This window comes from Scyliorhinus torazame, chromosome 23 (assembly GCF_047496885.1).
Source record: "Scyliorhinus torazame isolate Kashiwa2021f chromosome 23, sScyTor2.1, whole genome shotgun sequence".
Lineage (NCBI taxonomy): Eukaryota > Metazoa > Chordata > Chondrichthyes > Carcharhiniformes > Scyliorhinidae > Scyliorhinus > Scyliorhinus torazame.
Window position 1 is genome coordinate 85,508,584 of NC_092729.1, and position 15,351 is coordinate 85,523,934.

The 15,351-nt window shown below is 54.7% G+C and overlaps 1 protein-coding gene across 3 annotated transcripts in view; it reads left to right on the top strand.

Annotated features, from left to right (window-relative positions):
- The first annotated feature begins 3,686 nt into the window (after nt 1–3,686).
- The window catches only part of LOC140399654 (uncharacterized), a 284,156-nt gene continuing 272,491 nt past the window's right edge, over nt 3,687–15,351 (top strand). For all 3 annotated transcript variants that reach the window (XM_072489197.1, XM_072489198.1, XM_072489199.1), the window contains exon 1: nt 3,687–3,759. In XM_072489197.1, the coding sequence (XP_072345298.1) occupies nt 3,744–3,759 (16 nt within the window). In that variant the 5' untranslated portion in view covers nt 3,687–3,743. The remainder of the gene's footprint in view (nt 3,760–15,351) is intronic.

A 15,351-nucleotide genomic window follows, 5' to 3' on the forward strand; every position in this document is an offset into this window, starting at 1 on the left:
CTGACTGCAGGAGGGAGTGTTGGAGGTTGGAGACTGAGGGAGGGAGTCTCGGAGTTTGGAGACCGAGGGAGTGAGTGTTGGAGTTTGGAGAATGAAGGAGGGAGTCCTGGAGTTTGGAGACTGAGGGAGCGAGTCCCGGAGTGTGGAGACTGAGGGAGGGAGTCCCGGAGTTTGGAGACTGAGGGAGGGAGTGTTGGAGTTTGGAGACTGAGGGAGTGAGTCACGGAGTTTGGAGACAGAGGGAGGGAGTGTCGGAGTTTGGAGACTGAGGGAGGGTCCCGGAGGTTGGAGACTGAGGGAGGGAGTCCCGGAGTTTGGAGACTGAAGGAGGGAGTGTCGGAGTTTGGAGACTGAGGGAGGGAGTGTTGGAGTTTGGAGACTGAGGGAGTGAGTGCTGGAATGTGGAGACTGAGGGAGGGAGTGTTGGAGTTTGGAGACTGAGGGGGGGAGGCGCGGAGTTTGGAGACTGAGGGAGGGAGGGCGTGTTGAGTTTGGAGACTGAGGGAGGGAGTCCCGGAGTTTGGAGACTGAGGGAGGGAGTGTCGGAGTTTGGAGACTGAGGGAGGGAGTGTCGGAGTTTGGAGACTGAGGGAGGGAGTGCTGGAATGTGGAGACTGAGGGAGGGAGTGTTGGAGTTTGGAGACTGAGGGGGGGAGGCGCGGAGTTTGGAGACTGAGGGAGGGAGGGCGTGTTGAGTTTGGAGACTGAGGGAGGGAGTCCCGGAGTTTGGAGACTGAGGGAGGGAGTGTCGGAGTTTGGAGACTGAGGGAGTGAGTGCTGGAATGTGGAGACTGAGGGAGGGAGTGTTGGAGTTTGGAGACTGAGGGGGGGAGTCGCGGAGTTTGGAGACTGAGGGAGGGAGTGTCGAAGATTGGAGACTGAGGGAGTGAGGGAGTGCTGGAGTTTGAAGACTGTGGGAGGGAGTGCTGGAATTTGGAGACTGAGGGAGGGAGTCCCGGAGTTTGCAGAATGAGGGAGGGGGTGTCGGAGTTTGGAAACTGAGGGAGGAAGTGTCGGAGTTTGGAGACTGAGGGAGGGAGTCGCGGAGTTTGGAGACTGAGGGATGGAGTGTCGGAGTTTGGAGACTGAGGGAGGGAGTGTCGGAGTTTGGAGACTGAGGGAGGGAGTGTCGGAGTTTGGGGACTGAGGGAGGGAGTCGCGGAGTTTGGAGACTGAGGGAGGGAGTTCCGGAGTTTGGAGACTGAAGGAGGGAGTGTCGGAGTTTGGAGACTGAGGGAGGGAGTGTCGGAGATTAGAGGTTGAGGGAGGGAGTGCTGGAGTTTGGGGTCTGAGGGAGGGAGTCCAGGAGTTTGGAGACTGAGGGAGGGAGTCGCAGAGTTTGTAGACTGAAGAAAGGAGTCCCGGAGTTTGGAGACTGAGGGAGGGAGTCCCGGAGATTGGAGACTGAGGGAGGGAGTCGCGGAGTTTGGCGACTGAGGGAGGGCGTCCCGGAGTTTGGAGACTGAAGGAGGGAGTTGTGGAGTTTGGAGACTGAGGGAGGGAGTCCCGGAGTTTGGAGACTGAGGGAGGGAGTGTCGGAGTTAGTAGTCTGAGGGAGGGAGTGTCGGAGTTTGGAGACTGAGGGAGGGAGTCCCGGAGTTTGGAGACTGAGGGAGGGAGTGTTGGAGTTTGGAGACTGAGGGAGGGAGGGAGTGTTGGAGTTTGGAGACTGAGGGAGGGAGTGTCGGAGTTCGGAGACTGAGGGAGGGAGTGTCGGCGTTTGGAGACTGAGGGAGGGAGTCCCGGAGTTTGGAGCCTGAGGGAGGGAGTGTTGGAGTTTGGAGACTGAGGGAGGGTGTGTCGGAGTCTGCAGACTGAGGGAGGGAGTCCCGGAGTTTGGAGTCTGAGGGAGGGAGTGCTGGAGTTTGGGGACTGAGAGAGGGAGTCGCGGAGTTCGGAGACTGAGGGAGGGAGTCGCGGAGTTTGGAGACTGAGGGAGGGAGTGCTGGAGTTTGAAGACCGAGGGAGGGAGTGTCGGCGTTTGGAGACTGAGGGAGGAAGTCCCGGAGTTTGGAGACTGAGGGAGGGAGTCCCGGAGTTTGGGGACTGAGGGAGGGAGTCCCGGAGTTTGGAGACTGAGGGAGTGAGTCCCGGAGTTTGGGGACTGAGGGAGGGAGTACCGGAGTTTGGGGACTGAGGGAGGGAGTGTCGGAGTTTGGGGACTGAGGGAGGGAGTACCGGAGTTTGGGGACTGAGGGAGGGAGTCGCGGTATTTGGAGACTGAGGGAGGGAGACCGGAGTTTGGAGACTGAGGGAGGGAGTCCCGGAGTTTGGAGGCTGACGGAGGGAGTCCCGGAGTTTGGAGACTGAAGGAGGGAGTCCCGGAGTTTGGAGACTGAGGGAGGGAGTCGCAGAGTTTGGAGACTGAGGGAGGGACTGTCGGAGTTTGGAGACTGAGGGAGGGAGTGTCGGAGTTTGGAGACTGAGGGAGGGAGTCGCGGAGTTTGGAGACTGAAGGAGGGAGTGTTGGAGTTTGGAGACTGAGGGAGGGTGTGTCGGAGTTTGCAGACTGAGGGAGGGAGTCCCGGAGTTTGGAGACGAAGGGAGGGAGGGAGTGTCAGAGTTTGGAGACTGAGGGAGGGAGTCCCGGAGTTTGGAGACTGAGGGAGGGAGTCCCGGAGTTTGGAGACTGAGGGAGGGAGTCCCGGAGTTTGGGGACTGAGGGAGGGAGTACCGGAGTTTGGGGACTGAGGGAGGGAGTCGCGGTATTTGGAGACTGAGGGAGGGAGTCCCGGAGTTTGGAGACTGAGGGAGGGAGACCGGAGTTTGGAGACTGAGGGAGGGAGTCCCGGAGTTTGGAGGCTGACGGAGGGAGTCCCGGAGTTTGGAGACTGAAGGAGGGAGTCCCGGAGTTTGGAGACTGAGGGAGGGAGTCCCGGAGTTTGGAGACTGAGGGAGGGAGTCCCGGAGTTTGGAGACTGAGGGAGGGACTGTCGGAGTTTGGAGACTGAGGGAGGGAGTGTCGGAGTTTGGAGACTGAGGGAGGGAGTCGCGGAGTTTGGAGACTGAAGGAGGGAGTGTTGGAGTTTGGAGACTGAGGGAGGGAGTCACGGAGTTTGGAGACTGAGGGAGAGAGTCCCGGAGTTTGTAGTCTGAGCGAGGGAGTGTCGGAGTTTGGAGACGAAGGGAGGGAGGGAGTGTCAGAGTTTGGAGACTGAGGGAGGGAGTCCCGGAGTTTGGAGACTGAGGGAGGGAGTCCCGGAGTTTGGAGACTGAGGGAGTGAGTCACGGAGATTGGAGACTGAGGGAGGGAGTCCCGGAGTTTGGAGACTGAGGGAGGGAGTCCCGGAGTTTGAAGACTGAGGGAGGGAGTCCCGGAGTTTGGAGACTGAGGGAGGGAGTGTTGGAGTTTGGAGACTGAGGGAGGAAGTCCCGGATTTTGGAGACTGAGGGAGGGAGTCCCGGAGTTTGGAGACTGAGGGAGGGAGTCCCGGAGTTTGGAGACTGAGGGAGGGAGTGTCGGAGTTTGGAGACTGAGGGAGGGAGTGCTGGAGTTTGGAGACCGAGGGAGGGAGTGTTGGAGTTTGGAGACTGAGGGAGGGAGTGTTGGAGTTTGGAGACTGAGGGAGGGAGTCCCGGAGCGTGGAGACCGAGGCAGACGAGGGAGGGTGTCCCACAGCTGGAGATCGAGGGAGGTGAGGGAGAGGACGGAAATAAAACCGTTTCGTTCTTGCCTTTCACAGAGTGAAGACTTCCTGAAGCATAAAGTCCAGAACAGGCGTGAGCGATCGCTGCCGCACCAGATGAACATTTTACAAGGTATGCACCCACTCAGCAAGGCTTCTCGGAGGTTTCACCCACCTGTGGTCTCTCATCGCTCCCAGGTTCACAGGCCGAATGCGGGGCGGGGAATGTGGAGCTCAAATCCTAGAGTATATACATCTCCCCCCGACAGTGCAGCGCTCCCTCAGTACTGACACCGGGGGGAGTGTGGGCCTGGATTATGGAGCTCAAATCCTAGAGTATAGACATCTCCCTCCGACAGTGCAGCGCTCCCTCAATACTGGCACCGGGGGGAGTGTGGACCTGGATTATGGAGCTCAAATCCTAGAGTATAGACATCTCCCTCCGACAGTGCAGCGCTCCCTCAGTACTGGCACCGGGGGGAGTGTCGGCCTGGATTATGGAGCTCAAATCCTAGAGTATAGACATCTCCCTCCGACAGTGCGGCGCTCCCTCAGTACTGGCACTGGGGGGAGTGTCGGCCTGGATTATGGAGCTCAAATCCTAGAGTATAGACATCTCCCTCCGACAGTGCGGCGCTCCCTCAGTACTGGCACCGGGGGGAGTGTGGGCCTGGATTATAGCGCTCAAATCCCAGAGTATAGACATCTACCCCCGACAGTGCGGCGCTCCCTCAGTACTGGCACCGGGGGGAGTGTCGGCCTGGATTATGGAGCTCAAATCCTAGAGTATAGACATCTACCCCCGACAGTGCGGCGCTCCCTCAGTACTGGCACCGGGGGGAGTGTGGGCCTGGATTATGGAGCTCAAATCCGAGAGTATAGACATCTCCCTCCGACAGTGCAGCGCTCCCTCAGTACTGGCACCGGGGGGAGTGTGGGCCTGGATTATGGAGCTCAATTCCTAGAGTATAGACATCTCCCTCCGACAGTGCGGCGCTCCCTCAGTACTGGCACCGGGGGGAGTGTGGGCCTGGATTATGGAGCTCAAATCCTAGAGTATAGACATCTCCCTCCGACAGTGCGGCGCTCCCTCAGTACTGGCACTGGGGGGAGTGTCGGCCTGGATTATGGAGCTCAAATCCAAGAGTATAGACATCTCCCTCCGACAGTGCGGCGCTCCCTCAGTACTGGCACCGGGGGGAGTGTGGGCCTGGATTATAGCGCTCAAATCCCAGAGTATATACATCTACCTCCGACAGTGCGGCGCTCCCTCAGTACTGGCACCGGGGGGAGTGTGGGCCTGGATTATAGCGCTCAAATCCCAGAGTACAGACATCTCCCTCCGACAGTGCAGCGCTCCCTCAGTACTGGCACCGGGGGGAGTGTGGGCCTGGATTATAGCGCTCAAATCCTAGAGTAATGACATCTCCCTCCGACAGTGCGGCGCTCCCGCAGTACTGGCACCGGGGGGAGTGTCGGCCTGGATTATGGAGCTCAAATCCTAGAGTATAGACATCTACCTCCGACAGTGCAGCGCTCCCTCAGTACTGGCACCGGGGGTAGTGTGGGCCTGGATTATGGAGCTCAAATCCTAGAGTATAGACATCTCCCTCCGACAGTGCAGCGCTCCCTCAGTACTGGCACCGGGGGGAGTGTCGGCCTGGATTATGGAGCTCAAATCCTAGAGTATACATCTCCCTCCGACAGTGCGGTGCTCCCTCAGTACTGGCACCGGGGGGAGTGTCGGCCTGGATTATAGCGCTCAAATCCTAGAGTATAGACATCTCCCTCCGACAGTGCGGCGCTCCCTCAGTACTGACACCGGGGGGAGTGTCGGCCTGGATTATGGAGCTCAAATCCTAGAGTATAGACATCTCCCTCCGACAGTGCGGCGCTCCCTCAGTACTGGCACCGGGGGGAGTGTGGGCCTGGATTGTGTAGCTCAAATCGTAGAGTATAGACATCTCCCTCCGATAGTGCGGCGCTCCCTCAGTACTGGCACCGGGGGGAGTGTCGGCCTGGATTATGGAGCTCAAATCCTAGAGTATAGACATCTCCCTCGGACAGTGCAGCGCTCCCTCAGTACTGGCACCGGGGGGAGTGTGGGCCTGGATTATGGAGCTCAAATCCTAGAATATACATCTCCCTCCGACAGTGCAGCGCTCCCTCAGTACTGGCACCGGGGGGAGTGTGGGCCTGGTTAACGGAGCTCAAATCCTAGAATATACATCTACCTCCGACAGTGCGGCGCTCCCTCAGTACTGGCACATGGGGGGAGTGTGGGCCTGGTTAATGGAGCTCAAATCCTAGAGTAATGAAATCTCCCTCCGACAGTGCAGCGCTCCCTCAGTCCTGGCACCGGGGGGAGTGTGGGCCTGGATTATGGAGCTCAAATCCTATAGTATTGAAATCTCCCTCCGACAGTGCGGCGCTCCCTCAGCACTGGCACCGGGGAGAGTGTCAGCTGGATTACAGAGCTCAATCCCTCAGGTGCAGAGTGCGATTGTAGAGGGAGCTTTACTCTGTATCTAACCCCGTGCTGTACCTGTCCTGGGAGTGTTTGATGGGGACCGTGTAGAGGGAGATTTACTCTGTATCTAACCCCGTGCTGTATCTGTCCTGGGAGTGTTTGATGGGGACAGTGTAGAGGGAGCTTTACTCTGTATCTAACCCCGTGCTGTACCTGTCCTGGGAGTGTTTGATGGGGACAGTGTAGAGCGAGCTTTACTCTGTATCTAACCCCGTGCTGTACCTGTCCTGAGAGTGTTTGATGGGGACAGTGTAGAGGGAGCATTACTCTGTATCTAACCCCGTGCTGTACCTGTCCTGGGAGTGTTTGATGGGGACAGTGTAGAGGGAACTTTACTCTGTATCTAACCCCGTGCTGTACCTGTCCTGGGAGTGTTTGATGGGGACCGTGTAGAGGGAGCTTTACTCTGCATCTAACCCCGTGCTGTACCTGTCCTGGGAGTGTTTGATGGGGACAGTGTAGAGGGAGCTTTACTCTGTATCGAACCCCGTGCTGTACCTGTCCTGGGAGTGTTTGATGGGGACAGTGTAGAGGGAGCTTTATTCTGTATCTAACCCCGTGCTGTACCTGTCCTGGGAGTGTTTGATGGGGGACAGTGTAGAGGGAGCTTTACTCTGTATCTAACCCCGTGCTGTACGTGTCCCGGGAGTGTTTGATGGGGGACAGTGTAGAGGGAGCTTTCTCTGTATCTAACCCCGTGCTGTGCCTGTCCTGGGAGTGTTTGATGGGGACAGTGCAGAGGGAGCTTTACTCTGTATCTAACCCCGTGCTGTACCTGTCCTGGGAGTGTTTGATGGGGATAGTGTAGAGGGAGCTTTACTCTGTATCTAACCCCGTGCTGTACCTGTCCTGGGAGTGTTTGATGGGGACAGTGTAGAGGGAGCTTTACTCTGTATTTAACCCCGTGCTGTACCTGTCCTGGGAGTGTTTGATGGGGACAGTGTAGTGGGAGCTTTACTCTGTATCTAACCCCGTGCTGTACCTGTCCTGGGAGTGTTTGATGGGGACAGTGTAGAGGGAGCTTTACTCTGTATTTAACCCCGTGCTGTACCTGTCCTGGGAGTGTTTGATGGGGACAGTGTAGTGGGAGCTTTACTCTGTATCTAACCCCGTGCTGTACCTGTCCTTTGAGTGTTTGATGGGGACAGTGTAGAGGGAGCTTTACTCTGTATCTAACCCCGTGCTGTACCTGTCCTGGGAGTGTTTGATGGGGACCGTGTAGAGGGAGCTTTACTCTGCATCTAACCCCGTGCTGTACCTGTCCTGGGAGTGTTTGATGGGGACAGTGTAGAGGGAGCTTTACTCTGTATCGAACCCCGTGCTGTACCTGTCCTGGGAGTGTTTGATGGGGACAGTGTAGAGGGAGCTTTATCCTGTATCTAACCCCGTGCTGTACCTGTCCTGGGAGTGTTTGATGGGGGACAGTGTAGAGGGAGCTTTACTCTGTATCTAACCCCGTGCTGTACGTGTCCCGGGAGTGTTTGATGGGGGACAGTGAAGAGGGAGCTTTACTCTGTATCTAACCCCGTGCTGTGCCTGTCCTGGGAGTGTTTGATGGGGACAGTGTAGAGGGAGCTTTACTCTGTATCTAACCCCGTGCTGTACCTGTCCTGGGAGTGTTTGATGGGGATAGTGTAGAGGGAGCTTTACTCTGTATCTAACCCCGTGCTGTTCCTGTCCTGGGATTGTTTGATGGGGACAGTGTAGAGGGAGCTTTACTCTGTATCTAACCCCGTGCTGTACCTGTCCTGGGAGTGTTTGATCGGAACAGTGTAGTGGGAGCTTTACTCTGTATCTAACCCCGTGCTGTACCTGTCCTTTGAGTGTTTGATGGGGACAGTGGAGAGGGAGCTTTACTCTGTATCTAACCCCGTGCTGTACCTGTCCTGGGAGTGTTTGATGGGGACAGTGTAGAGGAAGCTTTACTCTGTATCTCACCCCGTGCTGTACCTGTCCTGGGAGTGTTTGATGGGGACAGTGTAGAGTGAGCTTTACTCTGTATCTAACCCCGTGCTGTAACTGTCCTGGGAGTGTTTGATGGGGACCGTGTAAAGGGAGCTTTACTCTGTATCTAACCCCGTGCTGTACCTGTCCTGGGAGTGTTTGATGGGGACAGTGTAGAGGGAGCTTTCCTCTGTATCTAACCCCGTGCTGTACCGGTCCTGGGAATGTTTGATGGGGACAGTGTAGAGGGAGCTTTACTCTGTATCTAACGCCGTGCTGTACCTGTCCTGGGAGTATTTGATGGGGACAGTGTAGAGGGAGCTTTACTCTGTATCTAACCCCGTGCTGTACCTGTCCTGGGAGTGTTTGATGGGGACAGTGTAGAGGGAGCTTTACTCTGTATCTAACCCCGTGCTGTACCTGTCCTGGGAGTGTTTGATGGGAACAGTGTAGTGGGAGCTTTACTCTGTATCTAACCCCGTGCTGTACCTGTCCTTTGAGTGTTTGATGGGGACAGTGTAGAGGGAGCTTTACTCTGTATCTAACCCCGTGCTGTACCTGTCCTGGGAGTGTTTGATGGGGACAGTGTAAAGGGAGCTTTACTCTGTATCTAACCCCGTGCTGTACCTGTCCTGGGAGTGTTTGATGGGGACAGTGTAGAGGGAGCTTTAGTCTGTATCTAACCCCGTGCTGTACCTGTCCTGGGAGTGTTTGATGGGGACAGTGGAGAGGGAGCTTTACTCTGTACCTAACCCCGTGCTGTACCTGTCCTGGGAGTGTTTGATGGGGACAGTGTAGAGGGAGCTTTACTCTGTATCTAACCCCATGCTGTACCTGTCCTGGGAGTGTTTGATGGGGACAGTGTAGAGGGAGCTTTACTCTGTATCTAACCCCGTGCTGTACCTTTCCTGGGAGTGTTTGATGGGGACAGTGTAGAGGGAGCTTTACTCTGTATTTAACCCCGTGCTGTACCTGTCCTGGGAGTGTTTGATGGGGACAGTGTAGAGGGAGCTTTACTCTCTATCTAACCCCGTGCTGTACCTGTCCTGGGAGTGTTTGATGGGGACAGTGTAGAGGGACCTTTACTCTGTATCTAACCCCATGCTGTACCTGTCCTGGGAGTGTTTGATGGGGACAGTGTAGAGGGAGCTTTACTCTGTATCTACCCCGTGCTGTGCCTGCCCTGGGAGTGTTTGATGGGGGACAGTGTAGAGGGAGCTTTACTCTGGATCTAACCCCGTGCTGTACCTGTCCTGGGAGTGTTTGATGGGGACAGTGTAGAGGGAGCTTTACTCTGTATCTAACCCCGTGCTGTACCTGTCCTGGGAGTGTTTGATGGGGACAGTGTAGAGGGAGCTTTACTCTGTAACTAACTCCGTGCTGTACCTGTCCTGGGAGTGTTTGATGGGGACAGTGTAGAGAGAGCTTTACTCTGTAACTAACCCCGTGCTGTACCTGTCCTGGGAGTGTTTGATGGGGACAGTGTAGAGGGAACTTTACTCTGTATCTAACCCCGTGCTGTACCTGCCCTGGGAGTGTTTGATGGGGACAGTGTAGAGGGAGCTTTACTCTGTATCTAACCCCGTGCTGTACCTGTCCTGGGAGTGTTTGATGGGGACAGTGTAGAGGGGGCTTTCCTCTGTATCTAACCCCGTGCTGTACCTGTCCTGGGAGTGTTTGATGGGGACAGTGCAGAGGGAGCTTTACTCTGTATCTAACCCCGTGCTGAACCTGTCCTGGGAGTGTTTGATGGGGACAGTGTAGAGGGAGCTTTACTCTGTATCTAACCCCGTGCTGTACCTGTCCTGGGAGTGTTTGATGGGGACAGTGTAGAGGGAGTTTTACTCTGTATCTAACCCCGTGCTGTACCTGTCCTGGGAGTGTTTGATGGGGACAGTGTAGAGGGAGCTTTACTCTGTATTTAACCCCGTGCTGTACCTGTCCTGGGAGTGTTTGATGGGGACAGTGTAGAGGGAGCTTTACTCTGTATCTAACCCCGTGCTGTACCTGTCCTGGGAGTGTTTGATGGGGACAGTGTAGAGGGAGCTTTACTCTGTATTTAACCCCGTGCTGTACCTGTCCTGGGAGTGTTTGATGGGGACAGTGTAGAGGGAGCTTTACTCTGTATCTAACCCCGTGCTGTACCTGTCCTGGGAGTGTTTGATGGGGACAGTGTAGAGGGAGCTTTACTCTGTATCTAACCCCGTGCTGTACCTGTCCTGGGAGTGTTTGATGGAGACAGTGTAGAGGGAGCTTTACTCTGTAACTAACCCCGTGCTGTACCTGTCCTGGGAGTGTTTGATGGGGACAGTGTAGAGAGAGCTTTACTCTGTAACTAACCCCGTGCTGTACCTGTCCTGGGAGTGTTTGATGGGGACAGTGTAGAGGGAACTTTACTCTGTATCTAACCCCGTGCTGTACCTGCCCTGGGAGTGTTTGATGGGGACAGTGTAGAGGGAGCTTTACTCTGTATCTAACCCCGTGCTGTACCTGTCCTGGGAGTGTTTGATGGGGACAGTGTAGAGGGGGCTTTCCTCTGTATCTAACCCCGTGCTGTACCTGTCCTGGGAGTGTTTGATGGGGACAGTGCAGAGGGAGCTTTACTCTGTATCTAACCCCGTGCTGAACCTGTCCTTGGAGTGTTTGATCGGGACAGTGTAGAGGGAGCTTTACTCTGTATCTAACCCCGTGCTGTACCTGTCCTGGGAGTGTTTGATGGGGACAGTGTAGAGGGAGCTTTACTCTGTATCTAACCCCGTGCTGTACCTGTCCTGGGAGTGTTTGATGGGGACAGTTTAGAGGGAGTTTTACTCTGTATCTAACCCCGTGCTGTACCTGTCCTGGGAGTGTTTGATGGGGACAGTGTAGAGGGAGCTTTACTCTGTATTTAACCCCGTGCTGTACCTGTCCTGGGAGTGTTTGATGGGGACAGTGTAGAGGGAGCTTTACTCTGTATCTAACCCCGTGCTGTACCTGTCCTGGGAGTGTTTGATGGGGACAGTGTAGAGGGAGCTTTACTCTGTATTTAACCCCGTGCTGTACCTGTCCTGGGAGTGTTTGATGGGGACAGTGTAGAGGGAGCTTTACTCTGTATCTAACCCCGTGCTGTACCTGTCCTGGGAGTGTTGGATGGGGACAGTGTAGAGGGAGCGTTACTCTGTATCTAACCCCGTGCTGTACCTGTCCTGGGAGTGTTTGATGGGGACAGTGTAGAGGGAGCTTTACTCTGTATTTAACCCCGTGCTGTACCTGTCCTGGGAGTGTTTGATGGGGACAGTGTAGAGGGAGCGTTACTCTGTATCTAACCCCGTGCTGTACCTGTCCTGGGAGTGTTTGATGGGGACAGTGTAGAGGGAGCTTTACTCTGTATCTAACCCCGTGCTGTACCTTTCCTGGGAGTGTTTGATGGGGACGGTGTAGAGGGAGCTTTATTCTGTATCTAACCCCGTGCTGTACCTGTCCTGGGAGTGTTTGATGGGGGACAGTGTAGAGGGAGCTTTACTCTGTATCTAACCCCGTGCTGTACCTTTCCTGGGAGTGTTTGATGGGGACGGTGTAGAGGGAGCTTTATTCTGTATCTAACCCCGTGCTGTGCCTGTCCTGGGAGTGTTTGATGGGGACAGTGTAGAGGGAGCTTTACTCTGTATCTAACCCCGTGCTGTACCTGTCCTGGGAGTGTTTGATGGGGACAGTGTAGAGGGAGCTTTACTCTGTATCTAACCCCGTGCTGTACCTGTCCTGGGAGTGTTTGATGGGGACAGTGTAGAGGGAACTTTACTCTGTATCTAACCCCGTGCTGTACCTGTCCTGGGAGTGTTTGATGGGGACAGTGCAGAGGGAGCTTTACTCTGTATCTAACCCCTTGCTGTACCTGTCCTGGGAGTGTTTGATGGGGACAGTGTAGAGGGAGCTTTACTCTGTATCTAACGCCGTGCTGTATCTGTCCTGGGAGTGTTTGATGGGGACAGTGTAGAGAGAGCTTTACTCTGTATCTAACCCCGTGCTGTACCTGTCCTGGGAGTGTTTGAAGGGGACAGTGTAGAGGGAGCTTTACTCTGTATCTAACCCCGTGCTGTACCTGTCCTGGGAGTGTTTGATGGGGGACAGTGTAGAGGGAGCTTTACTCTGGATCTAATCCCGTGCTGTACCTGTCCTGGGAGTGTTTGATGGGGACAGTGTAGAGGGAGCTTTACTCTGTATCTAACCCCGTGCTGTACCTGCCCTGGGAGTGTTTGATGGGGACAGTGTCGAGGGAGCTTTACTCTGTATCTAACCCCGTGCTGTACCTGTCCTGGGAGTGTTTGATGGGGACAGTGTAGAGGGAGCTTTACTCTGTATCTAACCCCGTGCTGTACCTGTCCTGGGAGTGTTTGATGGGGACAGTGTAGAGGGAGCTTTACTCTGTATCTAACCCCGTGCTGTACCTGTCCTGGGAGTGTTTGATGGGGACAGTGTAGAGGGAGCTTTACTCTGTATCTAACCCCGTGCTGTACCTGTCCTGGGAGTGTTTGATGGGGGACAGTGAAGAGGGAGCTTTACTCTGTATCTAACCCCGTGCTGTGCCTGTCCTGGGAGTGTTTGATGGGGACAGTGTAGAGGGAGCTTTACTCTGTATCTAACCCCGTGCTGTACCTGTCCTGGGAGTGTTTGATGGGGATAGTGTAGAGGGAGCTTTACTCTGTATCTAACCCCGTGCTGTTCCTGTCCTGGGATTGTTTGATGGGGACAGTGTAGAGGGAGCTTTACTCTGTATCTAACCCCGTGCTGTACCTGTCCTGGGAGTGTTTGATGGGAACAGTGTAGTGGGAGCTTTACTCTGTATCTAACCCCGTGCTGTACCTGTCCTTTGAGTGTTTGATGGGGACAGTGGAGAGGGAGCTTTACTCTGTATCTAACCCCGTGCTGTACCTGTCCTGGGAGTGTTTGATGGGGACAGTGTAGAGGAAGCTTTACTCTGTATCTCACCCCGTGCTTAACCTGTCCTGGGAGTGTTTGATGGGGACAGTGTAGAGTGAGCTTTACTCTGTATCTAACCCCGTGCTGTAACTGTCCTGGGAGTGTTTGATGGGGACCGTGTAAAGGGAGCTTTACTCTGTATCTAACCCCGTGCTGTACCTGTCCTGGGAGTGTTTGATGGGGACAGTGTAGAGGGAGCTTTCCTCTGTATCTAACCCCGTGCTGTACCGGTCCTGGGAATGTTTGATGGGGACAGTGTAGAGGGAGCTTTACTCTGTATCTAACCCTGTGCTGTACCTGTCCTGGGAGTATTTGATGGGGACAGTGTAGAGGGAGCTTTACTCTGTATCTAACCCCGTGCTGTACCTGTCCTGGGAGTGTTTGATGGGGACAGTGTAGAGGGAGCTTTACTCTGTATCTAACCCCGTGCTGTACCTGTCCTGGGAGTGTTCGATGGGGACAGTGTAGAGGGAGCTTTACTCTGTATTTAACCCCGTGCTGTACCTGTCCTGGGAGTGTTTGATGGGGACAGTGTAGAGGGAGCTTTACTCTGTATCTAACCCCGTGCTGTACCTGTCCTGGGAGTGTTTGATGGGAACAGTGTAGTGGGAGCTTTACTCTGTATCTAACCCCGTGCTGTACCTGTCCTTTGAGTGTTTGATGGGGACAGTGTAGAGGGAGCTTTACGCTGTATCTAACCCCGTGCTGTACCTGTCCTGGGAGTGTTTGATGGGGACAGTGTAAAGGGAGCTTTACTCTGTATCTAACCCCGTGCTGTACCTGTCCTGGGAGTGTTTGATGGGGACAGTGTAGAGGGAGCTTTAGTCTGTATCTAACCCCGTGCTGTACCTGTCCTGGGAGTGTTTGATGGGGACAGTGGAGAGGGAGCTTTACTCTGTACCTAACCCCGTGCTGTACCTGTCCTGGGAGTGTTTGATGGGGACAGTGTAGAGGGAGCTTTACTCTGTATCTAACCCCATGCTGTACCTGTCCTGGGAGTGTTTGATGGGGACAGTGTAGAGGGAGCTTTACTCTCTATCTAACCCCGTGCTGTACCTGTCCTGGGAGTGTTTGATGGGGACAGTGTAGAGGGACCTTTACTCTGTATCTAACCCCATGCTGTACCTGTCCTGGGAGTGTTTGATGGGGACAGTGTAGAGGGAGCTTTACTCTGTATCTACCCCGTGCTGTGCCTGCCCTGGGAGTGTTTGATGGGGGACAGTGTAGAGGGAGCTTTACTCTGGATCTAACCCCGTGCTGCACCTGTCCTGGGAGTGTTTGATGGGGACAGTGTAGAGGGAGCTTTACTCTGTATCTAACCCCGTGCTGTACCTGTCCTGGGAGTGTTTGATGGGGACAGTGTAGAGGGAGCTTTACTCTGTAACTAACTCCGTGCTGTACCTGTCCTGGGAGTGTTTGATGGGGACAGTGTAGAGAGAGCTTTACTCTGTAACTAACCCCGTGCTGTACCTGTCCTGGGAGTGTTTGATGGGGACAGTGTAGAGGGAACTTTACTCTGTATCTAACCCCGTGCTGTACCTGCCCTGGGAGTGTTTGATGGGGACAGTGTAGAGGGAGCTTTACTCTGTATCTAACCCCGTGCTGTACCTGTCCTGGGAGTGTTTGATGGGGACAGTGTAGAGGGAGCTTTACTCTGTATCTAACCCCGTGCTGTACCTGCCCTGGGAGTGTTTGAGGGGGACAGTGTAGAGGGGGCTTTCCTCTGTATCTAACCCCGTGCTGTACCTGTCCTGGGAGTGTTTGATGGGGACAGTGCAGAGGGAGCTTTACTCTGTATCTAACCCCGTGCTGAACCTGTCCTGGGAGTGTTTGATGGGGACAGTGTAGAGGGAGCTTTACTCTGTATCTAACCCCGTGCTGTACCTGTCCTGGGAGTGTTTGATGGGGACAGTGTAGAGGGAGTTTTACTCTGTATCTAACCCCGTGCTGTACCTGTCCTGGGAGTGTTTGATGGGGACAGTGTAGAGGGAGCTTTACTCTGTATTTAACCCCGTGCTGTACCTGTCCTGGGAGTGTTTGATGGGGACAGTGTAGAGGGAGCTTTACTCTGTATCTAACCCCGTGCTGTACCTGTCCTGGGAGTGTTTGATGGCGACAGTGTAGAGGGAGCTTTACTCTGTATTTAACCCCGTGCTGTACCTGTCCTGGGAGTGTTTGATGGGGACAGTGTAGAGGGAGCTTTACTCTGTATCTAACCCCGTGCTGTACCTGTCCTGGGAGTGTTTGATGGGGACAGTGTAGAGGGAGCTTTACTCTGTATCTAACCCCGTGCTG